The sequence below is a fragment of the Fukomys damarensis genome, unplaced genomic scaffold (assembly GCF_012274545.1).
Source record: "Fukomys damarensis isolate Sample0158 unplaced genomic scaffold, DMR_v1.0_HiC HiC_scaffold_15, whole genome shotgun sequence".
Taxonomy (NCBI): domain Eukaryota; kingdom Metazoa; phylum Chordata; class Mammalia; order Rodentia; family Bathyergidae; genus Fukomys; species Fukomys damarensis.
The window spans coordinates 36,134,598-36,160,743 of record NW_022900927.1 but is presented as its reverse complement, the minus strand read 5'-3'; the positions used below and the strand labels follow the sequence as shown (position 1 = coordinate 36,160,743).

At 36.8% G+C, this 26,146-nt stretch overlaps 1 protein-coding gene across 1 annotated transcript in view; it reads left to right on the top strand.

Moving 5' to 3' along the window:
- Zfc3h1 (zinc finger C3H1-type containing) overlaps window positions 1-10,391 on the top strand; it is a 49,819-nt gene extending 39,428 nt beyond the window's left edge. Inside the window, exons 25-35 of the mRNA XM_010617491.3 lie at window positions 2,509-2,614; window positions 2,698-2,896; window positions 3,488-3,582; window positions 4,740-4,850; window positions 5,381-5,485; window positions 5,597-5,762; window positions 6,849-6,949; window positions 8,309-8,410; window positions 9,022-9,061; window positions 9,329-9,391; window positions 9,521-10,391. Of these exons, the coding sequence (XP_010615793.1) occupies window positions 2,509-2,614; window positions 2,698-2,896; window positions 3,488-3,582; window positions 4,740-4,850; window positions 5,381-5,485; window positions 5,597-5,762; window positions 6,849-6,949; window positions 8,309-8,410; window positions 9,022-9,061; window positions 9,329-9,391; window positions 9,521-9,658 (1,226 nt within the window). The 3' untranslated portion in view covers window positions 9,659-10,391. The remainder of the gene's footprint in view (window positions 1-2,508; window positions 2,615-2,697; window positions 2,897-3,487; window positions 3,583-4,739; window positions 4,851-5,380; window positions 5,486-5,596; window positions 5,763-6,848; window positions 6,950-8,308; window positions 8,411-9,021; window positions 9,062-9,328; window positions 9,392-9,520) is intronic.
- The last annotated feature ends 15,755 nt before the right edge of the window (window positions 10,392-26,146 follow it).

The following is a 26,146-nucleotide window of genomic DNA, read 5'->3' as shown; positions in this document are numbered from 1 at the left end:
CCCCAAAAAAAAAAAAAAAAAAAAAAAAAAAAAACCTAAAAAATGAGCAACTGAAATAAATAGAAGAATCACAGATAGGTGATGAATACATGAAGATACTCAATATCTATGGCTTTTAGAGAACTGCAAATTAAAACAATATTGAGATTCCACTTTACTGCAGAAAGAATGGCTACCATCAAGAAATCAATAACAGCCGGGGATTTAGCTCAGCGATTCCGCCGCCTGCCTTGCAAGCGCAAGGACCTGAGTTCGATCCCCGGCACCCCCCCCCAAAAAAAAAGAGAGAAAAGAAATCATTAACAAATGCCAAAGAGTCTGTGGGGGGAAAAGGAACCCTTCTGCATTGTTGGTGAGAATGTAAACTAGTACAACCATTGTAAAAATTAGTATTGAAAGTCCTCAAAAAACTAAAACAAAATTGTATTCAACCCTGCTGTTCCCTTTCTGTATATCTTTCTGAAAGAGGTAAAGACCTCACATTATAGTTATATATGTATACCCATGTTTATAGCAACACAGCTCATGATAACTGAATATTGGTAGTGGCCTATATGTCCATCAACACAGATGAATGGATAAAGAAAATGTGATATTTACATACAGTAGAGTGCTGCTTTGGCAAAAAGAAGGATAAACTTGAGTCATTTGTAGGAAAATAAATGTACCTTGAGACCATAATGTTAAGTAATGTAAATCAGAGACATAAACTTAAATATCATGGTTTTTCTTATATGAGAAACCCAAAGTATAAATAAAGAACAAAATAAAAAGTTAGATAATAGGAAACAAGGAGATAGATTCTGCAGATTCAGAGAGGATCAAGAGATGTAGGTAGGGTGGAGGAGTGGAAAGGGCATAAGAATTAGGGTGTCTTTATTACATATACTGGTTCCTCACAGTGTATTTCATGATTATGTACTGCAAACATATATCAACAAAAATAATTTTAAAAAGTGGCAATTCTGTGTTAGATATTAGGAAGGATTAGGCTTGGTAAATGAAATGACACCAGATTTTCAAGAACTTTGAAAGTATAGTAGATTTGAATGGCATTTCTTTAAGAGAGAGAGAATGTGCTTGAAGAGAAAGTTTAGCACAACTTCTGACCAACCAGAAGCTGGTAGCAATTACTGAAACATAAAAGTAACCTGGGAGGGAGTTTTTGTTAGGAAGAGGGAAAAGGGTAATCACACATGATTTCAAGGGTTTAAGATAGATAGACAAGGAAAGTCACATTAATAGGAAACTAAGTTCAAAAGACTGTGTAATAGTTTTTGGTAATTATCTAAGTAGAAATGATTGATTACATGTGGAAATTTTTTTTAATTTTGGGGGAGGGGCAGGAATCAAACTCAGGTCTTTGTGTTTGCCAGGCTGGCGTGGCACCACTGAGCTACATCCCTGGCTACTATGTAGGTTTTAATGTGTTCCCAAAGTAAATTATTCGGTGTGGGTTGAGCATCCCTGATTTGCTCAAAGTTTGAAATGCTCCAAAATCTAAAACTTGTTGAGCACCAATATGGTGCCACAGATGGAAATTTTAACACTACACCTGACCTCAAGTGATGAGGTCACAGTCAAAATGCAGGTACACTAAAGATACTGTATATAATCATTTTTCAGGTATGTGTAGATAGTGTAAATGAAACAAATTTTGTATTTAAACCTGGGTTCCATCTGCGAGATGCTTCATTTTATATATATGTAGATACTCCAAAATCTGAAATACTTTTGATTCTTAGGGATACTCAACCTGTATCTGAAGCTGTAAGATTTTTTTTTGGAGGAAGTGAGATTTAAGAGGTTAGCATAAAGTCATTGAATGAAACCAAGAATATCTTTTGAAAATAGAGGCAAGAAGGAATTTTTAAAAAGAGGAAAAACATGCATCGCAAATCAAATCAAATGAGAGAAGATAATAAGCTTTTAGGTTTGGTTGGGAATTCTTATAAATGAACTTTAAGACCTCAGTTTTAGAATAATGACATTAACCACAAATCTGGATGCTATACTCCTGTTGGTGAAGGAGAAGGTAGTGACAGTAAAGCATTGTACCATTCTATTGGAAGCCATAGTAAGGTCAGGTAAAGGACTGTAAAGGAAAAGGTGTGACTTGAAGTACTTAAGGATCTAGTTTAGAGGAAGACATTTAAGTGGGTATAGAGCAGCAAAGAGAGACCTTTGAAGTGGTCAAGGAAAAATGAACACTCATTCTGTGATTCTGTTTTTGAGATGAATTTTAAGAAATTTAAGTGAAAACATTGAGAGATGCAAGAGCTTATGTGTGATGGTTCTGTTCTTATCAAGAAAAGTAAGGGAAATGGATTGAATTTTGGGAGTGTGGAGATACCTAAAATATTTCACTGGGTGAAAGCCTGGGGTTAGGAAAGATGAAAAAGATGACAGGTAAGAAAAGGAATGGGACATCTTTTCCCATTGGTTTCTTAAAGTTGAAATAATACAGTCATAATTCATTTTATGTTTGATTCATGTGTTTTTGGGTAGATGCAGTGAAAGCTTGTACAGATGAGAGGCTTACCACTGAGGAAAAAATAGAAGTCTGCCTTCCACTTTACACAAATATGATTGCTCTGCACCAGCTTCTAGAGAGGTAAAACTTAATTGACAGGCAGCTTACACTTTGTTAAAATTGATCTTTTCATGTGTTTAGCCTTTTTTTGTTTGTTTGTTAAGGTATGAGGCTGCAGTGGAGCTATGTAAATGTTTATTGAAATCATGTCCCATGAACTGCCAGATATTGGAAGCTCTTGCTGCTTTATATTTGCAAACAAATCAGCCTGACAAAGCCAGAGCAGTGTGGCTTACTGCATTTGAAAAAAACCCTCAGAATGCAGAGATTTTTTATCATATGTGCAAATACTTCATCTTGCAGGTAAAAAATAAAATATATTCTTAAATATATAAAATAAAATATATTTTTAAATATAGTGTTTCTGTGTTGCAGCTTTATGAACAGTCTTTTGAGGAAGCATTTCCTAGTTTTTTTGCCCTTTGTAAGTTTTGTTAGGTATTATTTTTCTTTCTCTTATAGTTTTACCATTGCACTTATTACAGTGCTTTGTAATTTTATTTATAACTGCTTTATATACTACATTAAATATTCTTTGAGAGCAAAAAACTTATCACAGGGCTGGGGATTTAGCTCAGTGGTTCTGCTGCCTACCTCACAAGCGTAAGGTCCCAAGTTTGATCCCCGGTACCAAAAACAAAACAAAACAAAAAAACCTACCACAGTGTCATGCATGTGATAACTTCTCAGTGGGAAAATTGGTAGATAGAATTGGAACCTATGATAATATTTACTAACGGTTAGTTGCAATTGAGAGATAATTTATTGTCTTGAATGTGTCCCAGATTTTTACCCATTCTCTCTTCCAAGAAATTTAATCATTAGTCTCCCTTGAAACAGTTTAATTAGATAAATGTTGTAAGCCTGATATATATCCCCCTCTTTTTAAAATAGAATCGAGGTGATAATCTTCTTCCATTTTTGCGGAAATTTATTGCATCCTTCTTTAAACCTGGGTTTGAGAAGTACAGCAATTTGGATCTGTTTCGGTAAGTTGTAGTACTGTTGATGTGTAGAGGAATGAGAGAATACAGCTTAGTAGAAAGATAAATTACTTAGTGTATAGATTACATTTTACCCACATACACGGCTGTTAGGAGGGCAGTAGAATAAACAATAATAAAAAAAATGGAGGCATAGTATAAAGATATACCAGGCTGAAAAGAGTAAGTAATTTTTAGGTGTTTCAGATCAATTTGAAGATTAACAGAATAGTTAGAAAAGTTAATGTGCAGATTTCATTCACTTTATTGAAGTTATAGTAGGGGTGGACTTAGGATAGTTAGTTCTTTTGGCTGACTTTTGTTTGTAGTTGAAGGAACTAAAATCCTTAAAAATGAAGTGCTCGACACATGGTAATATAGTTAACAATGAAGTAAGGATGATAACCTGACTTTTAGTGTCTTGTTTCTTGTGTTCACCACCCTGCCTATCTGTCTGATCCTTTAAAAATTTTTGGTCCCCTAAAGTCATTTTAAAATCCAGTGTAAATTATTTACACTATATTGCCATATTTTAGTTCAGTTTATTTTCTTTTAAGAACATTGTTCTTAAAGATGTTGGTATACATAGAGTCATAAATTGGGAAGAAGTCAAATAAATTTCTTCACTAGTTGACTTCTCAGGACCTTTAGTATACTAATTTATATTGTGATTTTTCAAAAGGGTGCCATAATTTGCAGTACTTCCCAGCTTTGATCGTGAATCTCTTTTTGAGAACTCCCTGGGGGCCAGTATGTTATACTGTATACTTTAATATCATGTCTAAAATTAAATCTATAGCCTTAAAAAACTTTTTTTTTTCTGAAAAAACTGTAGATAGGTTTTTGTGGGACATTTTCAGATATTAATGTGCTAATTTCTTTTGTATTTCTTATTAAGCTTAATTAGGTGATTATAATGGTTTAATTTTGGAGATAGAATAAAAAATCATTTTAGGAGCAGAATTATTCATGTAATGATAAAATAATAAAATTCTGGGTATGTGATCCTAGAGATGTGACCAAAAAGGTATAGCATACATGTGAAAATGCTTTCATTTCTTTATAAAAATATTTCAATTTAAGCTGAAATAGGTTTTTTAAAAGTATTAATAATCCACGTGTATGTAGGCATAATTTCAAATAATGTTTGTCTCCCCACCCAGGTACCTCCTAAATATCCCAGGACCCTTTGACATTCCAGCCCATTTATGTAAAGAGAATTTTGATGATGACATGCTTAACCACCAAGTTCCTTTTTTATGGCTGATATACTGGTAAGATGTTATCCACTATGGAGAGAGTGTTGTATACTAAGTTGACGTTTGCTGTTTACTATTATCCATCTGAGTAAGGTTAAATTTCATGACAAGAAGCATAAGTTATGATCTGCATGTATTTCACCCAACTTTATACAATGTTAATTGATGCAGGATCTTTTTTTTTTTTGGTACTGGGGATCAAACTCGGGTCTTGCACTTGCGAGGCTGGCAGCGGAACCACTGAACTAAATTCCCAGCCCTAAAGAAATTGGAATTCCCTTTTCTTTTTTCTTTTTTTTTTTTTAATGATACTGGGGATTGAACTTGGGACTTTGTGCTTGCGAGGCAGGTGGTGGAACCACAGAGCTAAATCCCTAGTCCCCTTATGCAATGTTAAAATTAACCTGTTAAAGTTATTGGAGCAAAATCAGAGAGATGATAAACACACTTGAGGAAGAAAGCTCAAAAGAATTCTGTTGTAATAATGTCTATAATGTTTAAAATACACTTGTCATTCAGACATGTTTCCTTCACTTCTTAAACAGCCTTTGTCATCCTCTTCAATCAAATATTAAGGACACAGTAGAAGCATATGAGGCAGCATTAGGGGTGGCCATGAGATCTGATATAGTACAGAAGATTTGGATGGAGTAAGTTTAGTTCCTCTTAACTGGATTTTGAAGTAAGGGGTATGAGATGGGGGAAAGGATGGTTGGCTATTTTGGTGAGAAAATTACTGTCTTATATTTTTCTTTTGGCAGTTATCTTGTCTTTGCCAATAATAGAGCTGCTGGATCCAGAAACAAAGTTCAAGAATTCAAATTTTTTACAGATTTAGTGAATAGATGTTTGGTTACAGTTCCTGCCCGATACCCTATTCCTTTTAGCAGTGCTGATTACTGGTCCAACTATGAATTTCATAATAGGGTAAGAACTTAAAACTTTTCTTTCTTTAGAGTATTTGTACAAAACAGGTTTTTTTAAAATGACAGCAAAACTTTTGATCAGAAGAGTTTTTCCTAGGACCACTTTCCTAGCATTCACTATTTTTGACTATGATTCTTGTCTCTTCAAAGTCTAGGAATAGTGCCCTAAAGACTCAAGATAAAATGTGATATGTTATATTGAAAGAAATTTAACATTGAAGAAAAACAGAAAGGATATTAACCTTTAATACATATTAAGGAGAAAGATCAAAGGATTCTGTGGTGATGAAATCTATCATGTTTTGCATGAATAGTTGGAAATTTTACTGAACAAAACATCTCAGAACTTCCAAATAAATGAGAATGGGCTTATACATTGTAGCTGCACTTTTTGTTAACATTTTGTCAAGCAAAATGTCATTATCACAGGGCATAAGCTGAAATCTGGTGCTGTTTAGAATTTTAAGAGTAGAATCTGATTTTAATTTATAAGAGGGTATCTTACATATGATGAAGCAAAGGGGTTCTTTGTTTGTTTGTTTGTTTGTTTTCCAGAGACTCCTTTCAGTAAGTATAGCATAAGCCAAAAGTTTTTATTAAAGCTCAGTGTAGACTAAGACATGTATTTTATTTTTTTGGTGGGGTGGTTTTGTTGCTAATCAGGATAACCAATTGTTATGCTTTGTACTTCTATGCCATTCTTTATCCCAGGATCTCAAACTACTTTATGGACGTTAAGTCATTTACACAATGGCATTCCATGAACAAGATGTGGCAGGGTATTATTAATTAACCCTATGACTTGCCCAGCAATATAGGAAGTAAAGGTAGACTCAGGAATGAAAACCCGGACTCCTGGCTTCTCGTCAGTGTTCTGTCCATGGCTCTCGTCACTAGACCGTATTTCTTAATTCACATTTGGAAAGTCATTGATACAATTAATGGTAGGAACTATAATAGCATCATACATTATTATAGCTTATGCGTTCATATCTTAAAAGACCATTTTGGTTTCCTCACTAAAACACATGGGTAATTCAATTGCACATTTTGGTTGCATTCATTTTTCCCCCCTCAACCTTTACAGGTTATTTTCTTTTATTTGAGCTGTGTTCCAAAGACCCAGCATTCCAAAACCTTGGAACGGTTTTGCTCAATTATGCCTACTAATTCTGGACTTGCACTGAGGTAAGAAAAAAATGAAATTCTATTGATCCTTCTCCTCTCAGCTCAATTATGTAGGCTCTTCACATAATATTATTCTTGAAAACTTAACAGTCTGTGCTTCAACTATTTTCTCACAGGTATACACTGCTTTAATTTCAGAGATGTTAAGCTAAGTGAGCTATATATACAAAATCCACTGTAAAAATATGGTCACTTCAGAAAACTGCAGGTTATAAGACAGTCAGTGATTCAAATAAAGTTTATCTGTGTTCCATAGGTACACACATATCTTGTAAGAGATTTTTGTATTTTTTATAGGTCAGTTGCTGTCAAATATTAGCATGTATTGGAATCTCCTAGGATGCTCATTTAAAATGTACATTCCTAAATTTGAGCTCTCCAACCACATTTGAGAAGTACTGAGCTAGGGATTTTCCTACATTCAATTAGAATAAAGTGATTTCTAAGCATTTCTTTGTGGTTTTTTGCTTTGAGAGAGTAAACCTATTTTCACCCTCAAGAATTGTTTTTTAATTCAGAAAGGTACATTACCACCTTTGACTTCTGCTTCTATACTTATTCCCACTGTAATCATAAATTATATCTTGTGATTATGTTTGTTTTATGATTTATAAGATACTTAAAATATTTGTCAGATATTCCCTTGTATCTTAACTACATCTTATTTAGCATGTTTATGAGGAAAATAGTATGAGTTTGAAAAAAGCTAACGCCTAAAGTAGTCTCAAAAATTACCTTATTAAATTGTTTCTTAGTAAACATTCTATCCTGTAGAAGCTAATTATTAAAATAAAATTAGGAAGCATCAGTATCTTTGATAAACATGTGAAATAGGGTGGTTTATTTTAACTAGTTTCTAATGTGATAAGCATTTAAACATAGATAGTTTGTTGGTTTTGTTGATAAATCCCATTCTTGTGTTTTGATACTTATTCCTTTGTGGTTATCCCTGTTCTAGTGTAGAAAATCTTGTAATTAGTTACTATCTTTACATTTTAGTTTGAGAAACAGCATAAAATATGCTGGTATTCTAAAAATGTGAGACAATTGCATTAATGTGTGAAGTCATTACTTCTAAAACATTTGAGATAGGAGTATTCTTTGCATAGAAAGCTTTTATGTTCTGTAGAAATAGATGGGCCTCATTTTAGTTTGTTGAAGATGAACACAGATCTTGACAGAACCTCTTAAAAATTTACACATTCCCATAACAGGATAATTCTCATAAGAGGCATTCTACAAATGTATTTTGAATAGCCTTGATAGGATTTAACTGAGTGAACATCATACCTCAGAGAGCACATTTGGGGTTTCCTACACTTGAAATGCTTTGTTCATTTTCCTGAATGTACTTTACAGGCTACTTCAACATGAATGGGAAGAAAGCAATGTTCAGATTCTGAAACTTCAAGCCAAGATGTTTACATATAATATCCCAACATGCCTGGCCACCTGGAAAATGTAATGCAACAATCATGTACCTGTGTTTTGTAGCTATTGCTTTTATTTATAAAGTTTGTTCCAGACAGGTAAATCTGAAATGACACCTATTTTTCCCACCCTGGACAGATGTAATTTTGATTTGTTTTTGACACTTGGCTGTAATGCCAAGACGGAGTGCTCATGAATGATTGCCTGTAAAAGCAAAAAAGGATAGACCTTTTTTTCCTGTAAGGAGAACATTTAGATAATAATAATGCTGTTATCAAACAAATAAACCTATTATAGATTATTTAAGACCATCATTTTGAAAATACAGGCTTTCCCCCCATTTATAATCTTGATTTCATCTTTATTTTAAAGGTGTTAGTGCTAGGTATTTTTCATGAGTGATTCTGAGTGGGTCTTCTCCCTTCCCACAAACACTGGTCTTTATTCTTGTAAAGTTAATAAAAATTGTTGAATTTTTCTTTTCACTATAGGTTACCCTCCTTGGAAGTTTAGCCTGTTACTTTCAGGAAGTTTTATACTCAGATTCCCACAGTCAGTATTCTCCCAGTGGTTGTGTTTCATTTTGTTCAAAGATATATAAATTTTTCTTTTCCTTCTCTATATTCCTTTTTCCCCCTTAGAGCTGTTGCTGCTGAGATTGTTCTAAAGGGACAAAGAGAGGTAAGCCATAATTAATATCAGATGGATCACTTTTTTTTTTCCTTTTAGCTATTCTGTCCTTTTTGTTGACTTCTCAGTTTAAAAGCATTAAAGCATAGAACTTAACATTTCAAGAACTGTAAATGTTTGGAAACTCCAAAACCCAACTTAGCCATTTTGTCTTGAATGTTATTATGTTGTGAAGTACAAGTCTTTAGAAAGGCAGGATTTATAAAGGTCTTGTTCATTATAGTTTCTGATGGAATTGTGTGTGTATCTATCTTGTAGGTCCACCGTTTATATCAGAGAGCCTTACAGAAGTTACCTCTTTGTGCATCACTATGGAAAGATGTAATGCTTTTTATCTTTTATTTTATCTCGATGTTTTCCTATAAATTTTCTGCATGTGCCATATCCATTGATGTGGTAATGCTCGAACTCTAGCTGTGTCTTACTTCTGTACTTCCCTATCTTTTACAGCAACTCTTGTTTGAAGCTTCAGAAGGAGGTAAAACTGATAACCTGAGAAAACTAGTTTCCAAGTGCCAAGAAATTGGAGTCAGCCTAAATGAGCTCTTAAATTTAAACAGTAACAAAACAGAAAGCAAGAATCACTGAACACTGGGTGCAGTCAGTTCTAAGTCCTTATAATAATTGCCAAAATTATTTGAATGATTTCTTCAAGATTAGGCTGATCCCTGGCTAAGGTCTGTGTAAAGCAGACAAGCATTATTGATTATATCAAGTCCCCTACAATATTCTATCCTCAAAACCGGAAGCAATGAACATGATCATCTTCATTTGGATAAATGAACTTCCTGTTGGGCCTACCTCTGGGCCCTGCCAGATTCTCATAACATCATGTACGTAAGTATAGTTTCTCAAAGTGACTGACATTTATTTTAATTTTACTTTATTTTTGTTTTTGTTTTACTTTCTCCCTTTATGTTGTGCTGTTCCTGATTCACTTGACACTCTCTGATGCCTGAGAGATTCTTGTTTGGGATTTAATTTCTAGGGCTGTGTTTACAGTAAAAAAGCAGGCAGTCCCTTTTAGTTCTTAACTTTTTAAAAATCTTTTGAGATTCTTCATTTCAGGATTTAAAAACTAAGCAGTCCATCTTAAGGAAAGTGTAACTGCCATGGCCTCAAGTCTGCTAGTTGCACTTGAATGTTCTAACAGGGTTGTTTATTGCCCTTTCTACGTTCTGGACTCCTTGCTGAGACTGTTTAACTTGAAGATTAAAGAAACTATTGCAAATGCCAGTGCATCAGAACCTAAGAGTGGTCAAATATTATGTGCAATTTTTTTGTAAAGAAATTTTAATTTATAATAAAGTTTAACAGTTTAAAGCAGTTAATATTGAACTACTTTGTATTGAAATACTACTTTGTAGTATTAAAATTGTTTATATACAAAATATTTTTAATATAAGTTTTTAAAAAAATGTTGCTGTCTTTTATTGACTTCACACTCTGGTGGGAAAGGGTTGATGTTGGAGGTACAGATATTCATCAGATCCATACCCACTACATTTCTATTTAAAAAAAAGAAATTGTGTGACTTTTTTTTTTGTTTTTTTTTTTTACCGTTTTTAATTAATGGGAAGATGGGTCCTGTTCTGAGGAGAGTGAACAGATAATAAGTTTGTACTAGCATTCAGGTCTTTGTCCTCACAATCAGTGTTTAGAAAATACCTTTCCACTGTAGTTTGAATAGTGACATGCTTTCTTCTGCTAAATATCAGTATAACCAAATATTAAGATCTTTCTGTTTTATTCAGTCTATATTGAGATGGTTGCACGTCAGCAGAAAAATCATTAATGACACACACTATTAAAAATCTGATCTTAAGAGCAGTCTGATTTTTGGAGGTAGAACAGCATCCCCACAAAATAATAAGCAAACTTCTACATCTTACATTTGTGTAATGTTTATTCAGAATTAAACCGTATTTTGAGCCCTACCATGTACCTAAAAGACAATATATGTTTTGCTAGTAAGTGCTATTTGGAGAAGTCAAGAATAGACCTCATTTCTGGTATTTTCATTTTAACCAAGAGGAAAGCTGGAGGCATATGGGTTTAAAATAAAAGAAATTAAGATGGAAGATAGAAATCCCAAAGGAGTGTTCCTCCATTTTATATATTTAAATATTTAACCTTGAAAAGTCCCTCCTTTGACTATTTGAAAACTGTTGTTCGTTGCTTAGCAAAAATATTTACAGTCTTTTCTTACAGATTGTTTTTTTTCCCCCATATGGGGAATCAAACTCAGACCTTGCACTTACTTGCCAGGCAGGAATGGTGCCACTACATCCCCAACCCTGTTTTCTTACAGTTTAATGTTTGTTATGTGAACAGAAATTTCTTGGTAGTTTTAGGACATTGTGCTAAGTTTTGAGCTTTTCTTGCACCAATAGTTCTGTCAGCCAGAAACATTGTGCTTTGTTTTTTTAAAGAGTCTTCTGAATATGTGTATGCAGGGCTTCACTTATACTGTGCATGCAGCTTAAGATTCTATCTGTACAGACTGATGCTATAACAAATCCAGTTTGTCATTCAAATGTCATGCAGGAGTAAGCTCTGGTTTGTTTTTTTTGTGTGTGGGGGAGGCCTTTTGAGTTTTGAGGTTTTTTTATACAGGTCTCACTTGTGTAGTTCAGGGTGGCCTTGAACTCCTACATAGCCTGGGCCAGCCTCAAACTCACGGCAGTCCTCCCACCTCAGTCTCCTAAGGGCTGGGATGATAGGGATGCCCCACCAGGGCTGGTTTTGCTCTGTTTCCTTTTCAGTCACTTGTCATTGCTACTTGAAAACTGTGAAGGTATCTTATGAAAATTATATTGCCTTAAAAATAGCCTCTTATGTCACCCTTTTTTGTCATTTTACAAAGTCACTTCATTTTTCCTGTAACACTGCCAAACAGTGCTTAAAGGTGAGGTATGTTAGTATCATCTCATATTCGGTTTTACTTGTCTTTTAATTAACTACTTTCCGTACATAATACTTAAAAATATTAAACAATTTTAGGTTACACTTGATGCAATTATAACAAAAATAACATACCATGTGACTCGAACCTCTGGGCAGAAAGAGACTACAGTGAGAAAAGACTAATTGAAAACTGTAATCCCCTACACTCCCATTTGGGGAAAAAGACAAAAGAAGCATTTTGGGCTGTGAGGTTTTATCTCTGGTAAAGGAAGTACAGTAGATCACAGTGTATTTTTTTATGTGTTTTTCTTCATTTTAGAGAACAATCTAATATTTCTATTTGCCTTTTAACGGAAAGTGGACCTTGTAACATTGTTGCCATAAGATTATCTAAGGCGGTTTGCTTTCAATTAAAGGGCATATAAACTACATCATAAAGTAAGCAAGAATCTCCAGGTGCAACATCTAAGAGTTAAAGGCACTAAGCAGACAAGCCAAAGGTGATTAAGACTAACAACAAATATAGAGGGACTTTATTGGAGATTATAGTTCAAATATTTATTTTCTAGGGTTGTTGAAAAATTAGGGATATGTGGCTAGAGTAAGTCTACTTACATGTTTGTGTAACATTATTGAGAGAAGAATGGAGAAGTACAGTTTTAGTGATCTTTCATGTTTGGGATTATGCCTGGAATGTATCGTTTTTCCTCAGTACAAATTAACAGTAATTGTTATTTGGAACAAGAGCTGTTCAGGAAAAGTTTCTTTTTTTCTTTTTAATTTTAGGATTCTGTTTCATGTCACTCAAATGTCCACTTTCTAGGAGTTCTTCAGATGTAGGTCTCACTTGAGGGAGATGGACATCGAGTAGCCACCTAAGGACTTGCCTCACCTTTCCTCATGCCCGCCTTGCATTGCCACGCCTGCATCACGCCTCTGTAAGAGTCAGTACATTACTTTTTGAGCACTACTTGTCGAGTCTCTGCAATACATGTGAAAAGATTTTTCAACTTTTTCTAACATCTTTGATGTAAACAATGGGGAACCCTGTATCTGTCTTACACTTCCCTTGCCGTTTAGTAATCCAAAAGCTTCAAAACTCTAAGGTCATGTTATACAGTATCCTTTGGTCAGCCAAGCAAATTAAGTCCTGTAAATGTTCTTACCCAGTGAAGTAAATGTTATAAAAGAATGATAGCCAGCAGCCTGAAGGGGCTGAGTGATACTGGACTAGTTATATGTTTACATTAGTGGAAACAATCAGGGCATCTGCTGTCAAGGCCAAGATACACACTCAACTTGGCACATCAGACAGTCATATTTATGAGACTGCCGGTGGATAAATTTGGCTGGTTGAAAGGGAGATTCAGAGAAATAGCTTCAGGAAATGGAGGAGTGAACCAATGTGATTAATGAAAATCCTATCTAAAGACCTGGGTGTTATATTTAGTTATACCATTAGCTGGCTGTGTAACCAGGATGGGCCTTTTCATTGCTTCTTGTCCCTTTCTACCTTCACATCTATAAATTTGTGCTTACCTCAGAGGTATTAAGCAATCATAGCAATTATCTTTAAAAAGTGTGTTAAGAATTTGGGATAATTTTCCAACATGGGCGGAGATGCTACAAAATAAAAGTTTACTTCCTTGGGACATGATTCCAATATTGTCATTTAGTGATGCTACCAATCTTTAAGCATGAGTCAGTTGCTGTATCTGCAACTTAATGGTGGAACACTTTGCCTAGCATATGCATGGCCTTGGGATCGATCCCCAGCATCAGAAAAAGTGCCATCTAAATTGAACAGCCTTTTTCTGACGTACTCTTCCAAATAGCAAAGCCATCAATTAAGACATGGTTTTGGTTTTTAAGTCGAAGGAGTCAATATGTTAATTCTCTCCCTGTTTTCAATTCTGAGAATTAGTGTCTTAGTCTTCTTTTGTGGTGCAATAGAGGATGAAGATAACCATTCATTACTCAAAGAGACAATCATCTAATCCACTTTCCACACTTATTATTGGAGTTGCCTCTGAAGGGCATAGCGGCATTGACCAATTTTAGTTTACTTACTCTTGTAGGCAGAAGTCATAAAATTACTTCATCAGACAAGACTCACATAAAGTTTATATTGAAGATTACCCCCTGGAAATACAAGAATATAGAATTGCCTTAAAGAACTATGACTTTACTTTCTTTATAATTAGGACAAACCTGGCTAAATCTCTGATACCAGCAATGGGAAGAGAGGAAGATTACACAATGCAGAGCAAAAGATAATTTGTAGTAATCACTTCTAGTGATTAATGTGGCTCTATTAAAAGCAGTGTGATCTAGTTGAAGTGGGTGTGAATCAAAATAAGTAAATCCAGAGTTCCGAATTTATTCTGAAGGTGCCTTCTGTATTAGGACTGAAAACAACAACAACAACAACAACAAAAACAGTGGCTTAACATTTTCTCACTAAAAGTCCAAATCAGTAGACCGGGGCTAATATGTGGCCCTTGGTGGCAGAGTTGCGCGTACTCCCCGTCTTGTGGCTATGCCCTTTCCAAGACGGTTGCTCTATATGGTTATGTTAGTCATGTCCTACACATGAGCACATGGCCAAAGAGTTGAAATAGTGACAGAAATGAAGCTCATCAAGTATCCTAGTGTGCTGGTTCCGTCAGCATGAAGGAAGCAGAGGAGACTTTCTGATTCATGCAAAGGGACCACTTGAAACCCAAGTTCTTGAACAAGTTCTATGTATGGCAAGGGTGATCCTTTTTCTAAGTTATCCAACAGCACCATGCGTACATGCTGATTGATCTGATATTTCTAGATGACTTTTCCAGTCCCATCCCTTCACATTGTATTTAGCAGATGAAAAGTGAGGGGAAGCACTACAAATTCATTACCCTTCTCAGAAAACAAACATACCATGTCTACTTTGTCCTATTGTTTAGAACATGCCCCTAACCACTGCAACACAAAGGCTTATTTGTAAACAACCAAAATTCAAATATGAAATAAAACCTTGAGGAATAACTAAATATCTGCTGTATCACTGTCAGGCAAACTATGGGAGGTAGTGTGGCTTGAATCAACTGTAGCTTGTTTTGCATTTAATTGGGCCAGGGTTTTAGCTCAGTGGTGTCCTGCACCTGCCTTGGCAAGTGTAAGGTCCTGAGTTTAATCCCTGGTACAAAAATAAATAAATAAAGTGAACTATTAAAATCCCTTTCATGGTGTAAGTCTCCATAATTCTTTACTTTGGAAAAGGAAATCTGAAATTTCATTTCCTAGACTTACCCGGTCACTAGAGGTTCAGGAATAGGTATTTAGTAAGAACTAAGATAGGAATGTGGCTCAGTGGTACTGTGCCTGCCTGGCAAGCACAAGGTCCTGAGTTTGATTCCCAATACTGGGAAAATCTTTTTTTAGTAAGAACTAAAACTGTTCAGCAATCAGGAGGCTGAGGCAGGAGGATCGCTGTGAGTTCGAGACCAGCCTGGGCTACATAGTGAGTTTCAGGTCAGTCTCAACTACACAGTGAAACCCTGTCTCAAAAAACCAAAAAATAAAATAAAATAAAACTGTTGAGGCTTTACTCAGAGATACTTTTCTAAAACGCCACCCCTATAATATTCCCATTTTACAGATGTGAGTTTGAGTTACAGGAAGTTAACCAAGTAACCAAGGTAGTAAATGACAGAGATAGTAATAAATGACAAACCTAGGAAGTTAACCACTGAATGCTTAGGCTCTAAGGTGGTAACTTAAAGCTGCTTGAGTGAAGTTGCACTGAGAAGCATTCCTGAGACCTTTGATAGAATCGTTAAGAGGCTGTTTATCTAGCTAGTAGGATTTAAGCTTCAGACTGTGATAGCTGTTTCAACAGCACTGTTAAGAGCTCACTAGAAGTGATGCCCAAGAAGAAAGTAGAAAAGAGAAGCAAAAAGACACAATTTATGGTGAAAACTATTCACCATGTTTGATATCAGATATCCTGGGATTCAGATACTTAAAATTTTTCATTCTCATCTACCTCCCTCACCTCCATTAAAAATTGAATTTCTTGACATATAAGTTCTTGTCCTCTGGAAACACATGCTAACTCAGTGCAGCTAAGCACTTGTGGATGTGTGCCTGAAGATTGTAACATCTCTGATTAGGTCATTTGAGTGCTAAGAACAGAAGATGGAGTAAGTTCTCATAACAACATGAACTAAGTGATTGAAATAGTAACTTTCTAAGCCAGGTGTAGCAGCATATCCGAGAACTTGGCAGCCCAGCCTAAACTAAATAGCATGTTCAAGGCCATCGTGGACTACAGAATGAGACCCTGTCTCAAAACCAAAAACTTGCTACTTAAGCTGAAAGTTGCATATTTAGATTTGTAACTTTTATAGTTTCTATATTTTTTTAGATTCACTTTGGATTACAAACTTTGCTATATGACCATGAGAAAGTTCACTTGACTGCTCTACGCCAACGTTTTTTTCATTTATAAAGTGGGGTTGATGCTATTGCTTATCTCATTTGGAGTTGGGAGGATAAAATAGCATACAGGTAAAGAATTTAGGCCAGTGCCTGGCCGGAACATTGTAAACAGCAGCATGAACTAACTAGCCATATGAGCTGGTGATTATAGAAAGTCAAGAATGAAACTGAAAAGTGAGTTGAGATAGTATTTTGGTACAAGAGATGATGTGATGGTGGAGTCTGGTTACTTCATAACTAGACCATCCGTGGGAAGACCTGAAGAGCAAGTAGAGACAAGAAAGTCGATTAATCAAGTAAGATTTAGTTTGGACCTGGGTTTGGCAGAAGAAAACTCCTAATAAAGCTGTGGAAACAAAATAGTGTTGATGGGTATCGCTCTTGAAAAGAGAAGAAAAGAAAATAGGGCTTTTTTTCCCTCCCACTGGAGAGTCTCCAGGCACAAGGAACTTGCTAAAGAAAACATTACAGTGATGGGAGACCTTTGCTCCTTGTGTGCTTCTGGTTCTACAGCATGAGGGACACCTGTTAGCTTGTTAGAAATGCAAAGCCTTAGGCCCTACCCCAGAAAATATATTTTAATAAGATCTAAATCTAATTTTGTACACAGTAAAATTTGGAAAGCACTTTTCTAGGCCAGAAAAAAAAAAAATGCCTGGATCTCTACTGTTTAAAATCCAAAAGAGTGAAGAAATGTGGTCCTAATCACTGGAACATCTATTTTAATGTTTGAAATACAGTAGCTACAAGTCACAGAGGTTTTTTTAGGCTTTCTGTCTCATTGTAGCAAGCCCTCTGTGTCTACAGATTCCATGGATTCAACCAGTAGTGGATCTAAACTATTTTTTAAAAATACATCTATAATGAGTTATGTACAGACTTTTTCTTGCCACTACTTTCTAAATACAGAATAACAACTTTATATAACATTTACATCGTACAAGATGATTTACTTATTTCACCCAGGGATTATTTTAAAGTGTGTAGGACACTGTGCAGGTTATGTGTAAATACATGGTTTTAAAGTAAGTTGAACATCCTTGGATTTTGGTGTCCAGAGGGGGCCTAGGAACCAATCCCTTATGGACACCAAGGAACAATTATATGAGATGTTTGCCTATCAGACTTGAAGAGGAGAAATTAACCACTAATCTTGATCGATCCTCACCTGTGTTCTTTTTCAAAAATTGATGCTAAGAAATAATTCTGATTTTAAATATTTAAGTGTTGAAATTTAATTGATTCTTATTCACAGAAGGGTTCTATAAGTTACCTTTTTTTATGTAACAAATTACACCAAAACTTAGCAGTTTAAATTGACAGACACACACTACATCACAGTTTCTGTGGTCAGGAATATAGGAGTGGCTTAGGGTCTCTTAGGAGGTTATATCAAGCTGTTAACGGGCTGCTGTCAGTCATCTGAGGCTTTCCTAGGCTGAGAAACCTGCCCATATAGTTGTGTGCAGGCCTCAGTTTCTCACCACATGGATATCCACATAGTCTGCTTGTGTGGCTTCATGGCAGGGCATCTAACTTCCCCCAGATTGCAGGCTGGGTGTGTGTGCGTGCGTGTGCGAAAATAGCTTTTAGTCTGTACAGGCGGCTGAAACAATTTATTACTTGCACATTCCACGACCATATTTAAACTGCTCCCAGGACTACTGAGCCAAGTGAAAAATAAATTTTAGTCTTAGCTGATCGGGAAGATATAGGAATATGGAAGCAAAGAATACCTATTAAGTCAATACAGCCTTTATATTTCAAAAAAATTCCATGCAGAGCTGTCCCAGCAGTCCTTTAATTCATAATTATGATGGCAGGTTTGTTTCCCTAACCCTTTTATTCCATCCAGGCTGCCCACCTTTTGGGTGGTGCCATCCAGAACTATGCTGATTCTGATCAGTGGACTAATTTAGTACCACGCACCCTTAATCCCAGTGTCACACACCCTAGATCCAGTGAGCTCCACTAAGCCTCACCTACGAGTATGAAGCTTTAGGGGGACATTTAGATACAAACCATAACAACTTCCTTCTCAGTAGGGGGTAGGGGTACCTTCACTAACACTGCAATCCTGGCTTCTCCTTATACTGTCTTCTCCCAAGGGAGAATTAACTCAGGTCTATTGAGAACTACATAATCTCTTCATAGGGCCTGTCACCCACAGTCCAACCACCTTCCATGAGGCTCCACCTCCGCCTCCACCCGTTGGTCTCCCACACTGGGACCAAGCCTCCAACATGTGAGCCCTTATCCTAAAGGGATAAACCATATCTGAACCCTAGCACAGTAAGTGATGTATCTTATTAAAACTTAGAAGAACTCAGTCTTTCCTTTTCTCTGCAACTGTCCCCCAAAATGTTACATTTTTTTTTTCTGTTCTTCCCTGATGTTATTTTATAGAAATACACTTCTATGTGGGGAGGTTTGTGGTGATCCAGTGTTCCCTGTGATTCAGTGGAAGTTTGCCTAATTCTCAGTAAATATTAGAAAGTCTACTTGCCTAAACATAAAAGCTCTGCTAACTTACGTGCTTTCTCAGTAATGCAGGTGATGCTTACTCCATCTGCCTTACCGTTTGTCTTTAAAAAAAATAGGTTCAAAGAGAAGGTATGGTAAAAGGTACTAGTCTTTGGGCCATCTCACATTCCTGACAATGGCTACACATTTATTGAGCATTTATGATGTAACAAGCACTTCGTATATTGATAATTCTTCATTAAGTAGGAAGTAAGCTGCGAGATAAATGCCATTATTATTTCCATTTTATAGATGAAAAAATTACCATTTAAAGAAAATAACATGGCTATGGTTATCCTATAGGAAAATTGTGGTGCTGACACTGAAGTCTAGGGCTATCTAATGCCAGAAATATTTTTTTCAGCTTTAATTGAGTTTGTTGGTACATTTTAGGGATACAGTGTAGTTACATTCATTGTTGGGATCTTGTACCTCTACACAACAAGTCTTGGTTCTCATTTTAATGCCAGAAATATTATGCTTACCTTCACCACTATCTTTTCCCAATTTCTACTTGAGAACAAAAAAGGAAATTTAAAGAACAGAGATTTAGGTGAAAATTTTCATCATGTCCAAGGGCTGATCAAAATAAAGGCTGTATATTTAAATGTTAGAGTTTACAGTAAAGACACATTGCCGTCATCCCCTTCTTTACCAGATGTGATTGAAAAGGATGCTTTGAATGATGCTACCAAGTACCATCCAATGGGAAGGCAGGCTTGTAAGCACATTAGTGTGTCTTCAGCCAACTTGTGCACTGGATCTGGCCCTGTGCAACTACTAGCTCTCCCTGATGGCAAAGTGATCACGAAAGGAAGACATTTTGAATCAGTTCAGGGCATGAAGGCAGCCATGACAGCACAATTGAAGCCATGAAAGAGAGCGTCCAGAACTGCTTCAGTGAGCGACAAGAATGATAAGTGCACTGGAAGTGAGTGGGAGTATTTTGAAGCACATGATGACAATATCTTACCATAATAATTTTTAAAATTTAAACATTCACTGCATTTTAAGTCATATCTTAAACTATATATGTACTTTATGTAAATGCTTATTTTGTTTGTGATGTTATGTAAATATTCCTAGTATAATAAAGAGAGTAGTTGACCATAATAAGTAGGGCAGAGAATGGTGTACGGAGGGCCAGTGTTTCACTGCTACATATCTCCCTCACCAGAAAAACCTGTAGCTCATCTACATGAGAGAGGCAAAAACAAAAAACAAAAAACAAAACTTACCCAGATATGTAGGAAACAAAATAAGACTTGATTCAAGAACATTTTTTACAATGTAAGTGGACATTTTAGCTGGGGAGGTTTTGTGCAGGACACTACAACAGCAGCAAAAAAGTTTCTCAAACTAGCTTCAGTATTAAGCGGTTTATTGAAAGAGTGTAACATGCAAATTCTCAGACATCAAAGAACAGGACAAAAGGTATGACCAACCCACCAGGGAATGGAATTCTGTAGAAACTATCATTTACAGCGCCACTAGAGCTCTTTGCTTTTTTTCTTTCCACTCCAGTTACCTTAATGACTTTCTTCACTGCTGATACACAATACCCAGCACATCCAAATAAAGAGGTTAGATTTATTCTGGATTGCAAATTATAGAGGTTTCAGTGTTTGCACGGTTGGCCTGCTCCAGGCAGAAGCAGCATGATGGAAGGGCCCGGCTAGAGGAAAGCTCCTCACGGCACCCAGGAAACAGAGTCAAGAGAAGAGCCGGGGAGGGTAGACCTTTCGATCCTGCCATGTGACCCACTTCTTCTGACCGGGCCCCTGCAAACAGCAAATCAGCTGTAGCAGCCTCATAATCCAATCGCTTTTCAATAGCCCCACTTAGCAGCTCATGAGGATTTGGGGGCTATCTAGATATAACTAAAACAGTGTTTTGTTTTTCTTAGCATATGACTTTTTTTTTTTTTTGCTTCTCAATACTTTGCTTTTTCTTGATATCGATGACAGCCAAAATTTCCAAGCACTTTCACATCATCATCAGAGTGAGTTTGTTTGTCTTAATTTTAAATTCTTGTGAAAAAGAACCTCATTGTTCTTCCTCGGATCAAGTCCACAGGACATTTGATAGCCTTTGTGGCTGGGAAGTAATTGCACATGTGTGTAGATAGTACTCCTAATTTGCTTGCCTAATTCAGTCCATGGTTTACAACCTATAATATGGCAGAACAAAGATACTTAGCTCATAGCAGGTGGGAAGCAGGTCAGGGGAACAGTGACAGCCAGAAAGTGGGTGAGGAACCGTATACTGTACTGTACACAAGTCATGCCTCCACGATGCATGGAGAAACATCCACCCACCTCCCAGGCTGATCCCAAAGCCTATCAAATTGACACTTCACCCTAACCACGGCCCTGTCTTAAAGCTGGAGGATAATTTTTCCACCCATGTGCCACTTGGTGGATATGCTGAGTGTTTGCATCCTGAAACATTAGCTCTGCCTCTGTGGTTTGGTAGGACTACATTTAGACTTCTGCTCTCTCAGGCTAGAGTTGCATACTGGTGCCTGCAGCTCTCCCAAGAAGACATTGCAAACTGCTGGTGGCTCTACTGCTGTGGGGTCCAGGTATACTAGGCATTCTAGCAACGACCCTTCGGTGGCTCTTCCTTTGTGATAGGTTTTTTCCTGGGCTTACAGGCAGTTTGACTTGTTCTTTAAAATTTAGGTAGAGGAAGCCATGCCCTTAGCTTTGACATTCTGCACAACTACATAATCAGCACTGGGTGGACATGAAGACAACTGTGGAAACTTACTGTTACTGCAATGAGTTTTGATGGGGCCAAGTCACATCCAAACCATAGCATTCTACCTCTGATCCCTCAAATCCATGTCTTTCTCACATAAAAAGCACATTCATTCCATTCCATTCATTCATTCATTCCAAAACAAATTCAAAAGTCTGAAGTCTTACTTGGATTAATACGGGCGTGTGGACATGAACACCATGAGGCTTGCTGCTCACATGCTGTGTTGTGGTAGCCTGAGCTACACCTGGGGCCATACCTGTGGAAGCTACTGAGATACAGGGAGCAGAGACCCAAAGTGTGCCTAAGCAGTGAGTTTTTGGAGAGTGGCTTAGGCCTGTCCCTCCAAAATGTTCTGTCCTCCTAGCCCTCCGGGCCTATGATGGGAGGAGCCGTCTCAAAGATTTCTGAAGGAACTTCTGGGTGTTTTCTCATTGTACAGATGAATAGAATGTGGTTCCCTTAAATCCACATTAATATCGTTAGCAGAGTCTGTTGGCCTCGCTCTTGTATGGTTTTTAATGCTTTTTCACTCTTCATACCCAAATTTTACACCTTGCTTCATTTTTAATCATAAATTCTGTCTTTAAATTAACCTTTTACTCCCATATTTCAGTGTGTGAAGTTAAAAGTAACCATGTACCTCCTTTCCTATTTTGCTTATAAAATTTTCCACTAGAAATACTTGTCCATAACTCTGAAGTTCTGGCTTCCACAGAGTCCTGGGGTGTAGACACAATGCACCAAGTTCTTTGCCACCATGTCACAAAGATGACCTTTACTTCATTTTCAGTTAACACATGACTCATATATATCTGAGATTTCATCAGAAGTCCATATTTTTTGTCCATACATTTTATATATATATATCTCACACACACACAATGGGGATAGAACCCAGAGCCTTGTGCATGCTAGTCCAGCACTCTATCACTTTCCTACATCCCAAGTTCTCTGTCCATATTTCTATCAGTATTCTGGTCACAAGTGATTAGGAAGTTCCAGATTTTCTGTAATCATTTTTGCCTTCTGAGCCCTCACCAGAAGCACCCTTTATGAATCACCCTTTATGATACCCAATTTTTTTTTCTAGGCTGATCTTTCCAACCCTTCCAAACTCTGCCTATTTCTCAGTTCTTATAGCTGCTTTCATATGTTCAGATATTGTAATAGCAGCGCTCCAATTTTAGTACCAATTTTTAAATCTTTAGTCATTGTTCTACTGCCATAACAAAATACCCAAGCCTAGGTAATTTGTAAGTTAAAAAAGACTATTTTGGCTCATAGTTCTGGAGGTGGGAAAGTCCAAGACAATGTCAGTGATGGCTTCGTGCTGCTTCAGCTCCTGGTGAACAGCAGAAGGATAATGGAAATGTCTGGAAGTGAGACCAAGAGGAAAGCCAGTAAGGCCCAACTTGCTTTTTATAGTAACTTGCTCTTGTGACAATGAGCATACTACCTCAAGAAAAGCATTAATTCCTCTTAGCAACTTAGTAACCACTTAAAGCTCTCATCACCTCTCAGCATCATTACAGTGGCAATTAAATTTCAAGATGAATTTTGGTGGAGATAAACTATATCCTAACCATAGCAAAAGGCAAGAACACTCCATCCAGGGCTAGGATGAAGATTTCCATATCAATACCACACCGTGGTCCTGATGGCCAGTTTGGTCATCCCTGGCTTCCCTTCTTGTCTCATCTTTCCTCCCAATAACTTTCTGCTCTCTCTGGTTACTCATAATCAAAAGAGCCTAAGTAACTACAGCTGTTCAGTATTCTATAAAACTTATAGCCTGTCATCTTAGTTACTTTTCTCATTGCTGAAACAAAATGTCCAACACCCAAAGTTAGAGAAAGATAGGTTTATTTTGGCTCACAGTTTCTAGATGTTTCAATCCATAGTCAACTGGCTACAAGACAGGGTGGGATGGCAGAGGGACATCTCAGAGGAGAAACAGTTCATGGCAAAGCAAGGCAGGCAGAAGGCAGCAAAGCAGCAAAGTAGATTCTATCTGTCTCTTTGTATTCCATCCAGGTTACCTGCCCTTTGGGTGGTGCTTCTCACATCCAGGGTTGGGCACCCTTAATCCCAGTATCACATCGTTAATCTCAGCATCACACACCCTAATCCAGCCACCTATAAACTCCTCACCCATGATGCCATGAGGCTTTGGGGGAACATCTAGATACACGCCGTAACACTTGGTATACAAAGTGAGAGAGAGGAAAGGAAAGGCAGAAAGGGGAGGGCTAGAGGAGAGTCAAAGACTTTAATAAGCTGAAGAGAAAATCTGTCCTGCAGCATCTGAACCTCACTGTCCATCGCCCTTTGTGATGGTATTTCTGTGATTTTTAAACTGTAAATCTGGCTTATTTGACCTTTACCTGCCCCTTTTCCCTACATAGCAGCAGACTGTCTCTCCTATAACCTGCCCTAAGACAGCGGATGTTATATTTTATTAGTGATTTAGGGGAAAAGTGAAGTCATTCAAAGGCTAGAAAAACGAAGGGACTTGCCTACTACTCAACAGCAGGTCTCTTACAAGTGAGTTTAAGTCCCTCATCTTTATCCTTTACCATATTGGCCACCCACTCATGAAACAGAACTGTTTCCTCCTGTTTCAGGATTTTGAATTTAAAGTCTCCCTGTCTTCTCCAGCAATATTCTGAATATGACATTCCTTCAAAGAAGGCTAACATGAAAATTCATCTAGAATGTTGGGAATTGGGCTGTTAACTTCTTTGATCTAGCTTCTCATTCAATTTGATATGTTTTCTTTGGTATCCAAAAAACTGATAAATGAATATTCCACAAGTAAGATTACTTCGGTCTCCCTGAGTTGTTTACCAGTTAGTTCTTGTTCTCTGAAAGAGTAAACTGGCTTACTTATTGTTTTCTAGATATTTAGTCCTAGCTCTTCATCTTTGACCCTGGGAGTTCACTTTTCCCTCAGATTCAATGAGGCTGATGATATTATTCCCATTTTACTGAGGAGAAAGTTGAGGCTGAAAACAAATTAACTTCTTTGCCCAAAGGTAGTACAGAGAATAACAAAACTAGTATTTGATCCTAGATATCTCTGGCAAGTGTGCTTAATCATTTTACTATCTGGGCTGCTATGAGCATTTAAGAAATGCTATGAGCATTTGAGGTATTCAAGAAAGCACTTAATAAATTTTAATTATCCAAATATCTCAAATGTTTTCCTTTAGTCGTTTTTCTTCCAGGTGAAGCATGCTCTATTTTATTCTTTTCCTTTTTTACTATTCTTTGGTGAAACATCATTTCCCTGTAACATAGGATTTGGCCCACTATTTCATGGAGTAGCATTTTTCAGTGTCTTGAAGTATAGTACTATAGCTGAAAGTCATACCTACAAAACTTGCATTTCTCAGTGCTTTTCCAATTTAGAACGTATACCAGTTTCTGAATCTAGAAGACTAGTTATGGTTGAGATGATTAAGACAGTGTAGAATATGAGTTCAACTTTCTTTAATTAATAAATAATTTATTGTAGTACTGAGGATTGAGCTCAGGGTCTTTGCACTGTGTTACATTTTCAGACCTTTTTAATTCTATTTTGTAAATTTTGAGACAGGGTCTCCTTAGTTGCTGAGTTGCTCAGGCTGAGCTTGAACTTACAATCATCCTCCCTCATCCTCCCAGGGTGTTGGAATTACAGGTATGAATTTGTTGGGGATTGAGCCTAGGCCCTTGTCCATGCTAGGCAAGCACTCTGCTACTGAGCTATATCCAAAATTCCTGAGTTCAATATCTTCAGACACATTCATAAGGAGGATATTGATTGGGTACTGACTACTACAAGAAAGAGCTGCCATAACCTAATTGCATTTTAGTGCCTCTGTGGTAGGTACAGAAAATGTTCAGGGTTTATAAGCAGGGCAGGAATGGTCTCCTTTAGATGCAGAGTTAAACACTAAAGTTTCCAAATGCTGAAGAGCTTGCATGGAAGTAGAAATAGTATGGTCACAATGAACTCCATCAATTTTTGTTTTGTTTTGTTTTGTTTTTTTGAGACAGGCTCTCACTATGTAGTTGAGACTGACCTGGAACTCACTATGTAGCCCAGGCTGGTCTCAAACTCACAGCGATCCTCCTGCCTCAGCCTCCGGAGTGCTGGGATTATAGGCGTGCGCCACCACGCCCCGCTGAACTCCATCAATTTATCTAGGATTTATTCTCATGTTGGGTAATAGACATGAAGCCAAATGTAATGACATGATTGACAAAGCCAGACGTTGTTACTGTTTTCAGATGTTAAAGCTTTTTTGGTTCTAAATGCAAAGTTTGTTGTTGCTAATTTTATTTCCTTCACTATTACCTTGTTTTTCTATTTTTGTCCAAAATCAAATAAAGTGATTTTTAAAAATTTTCACA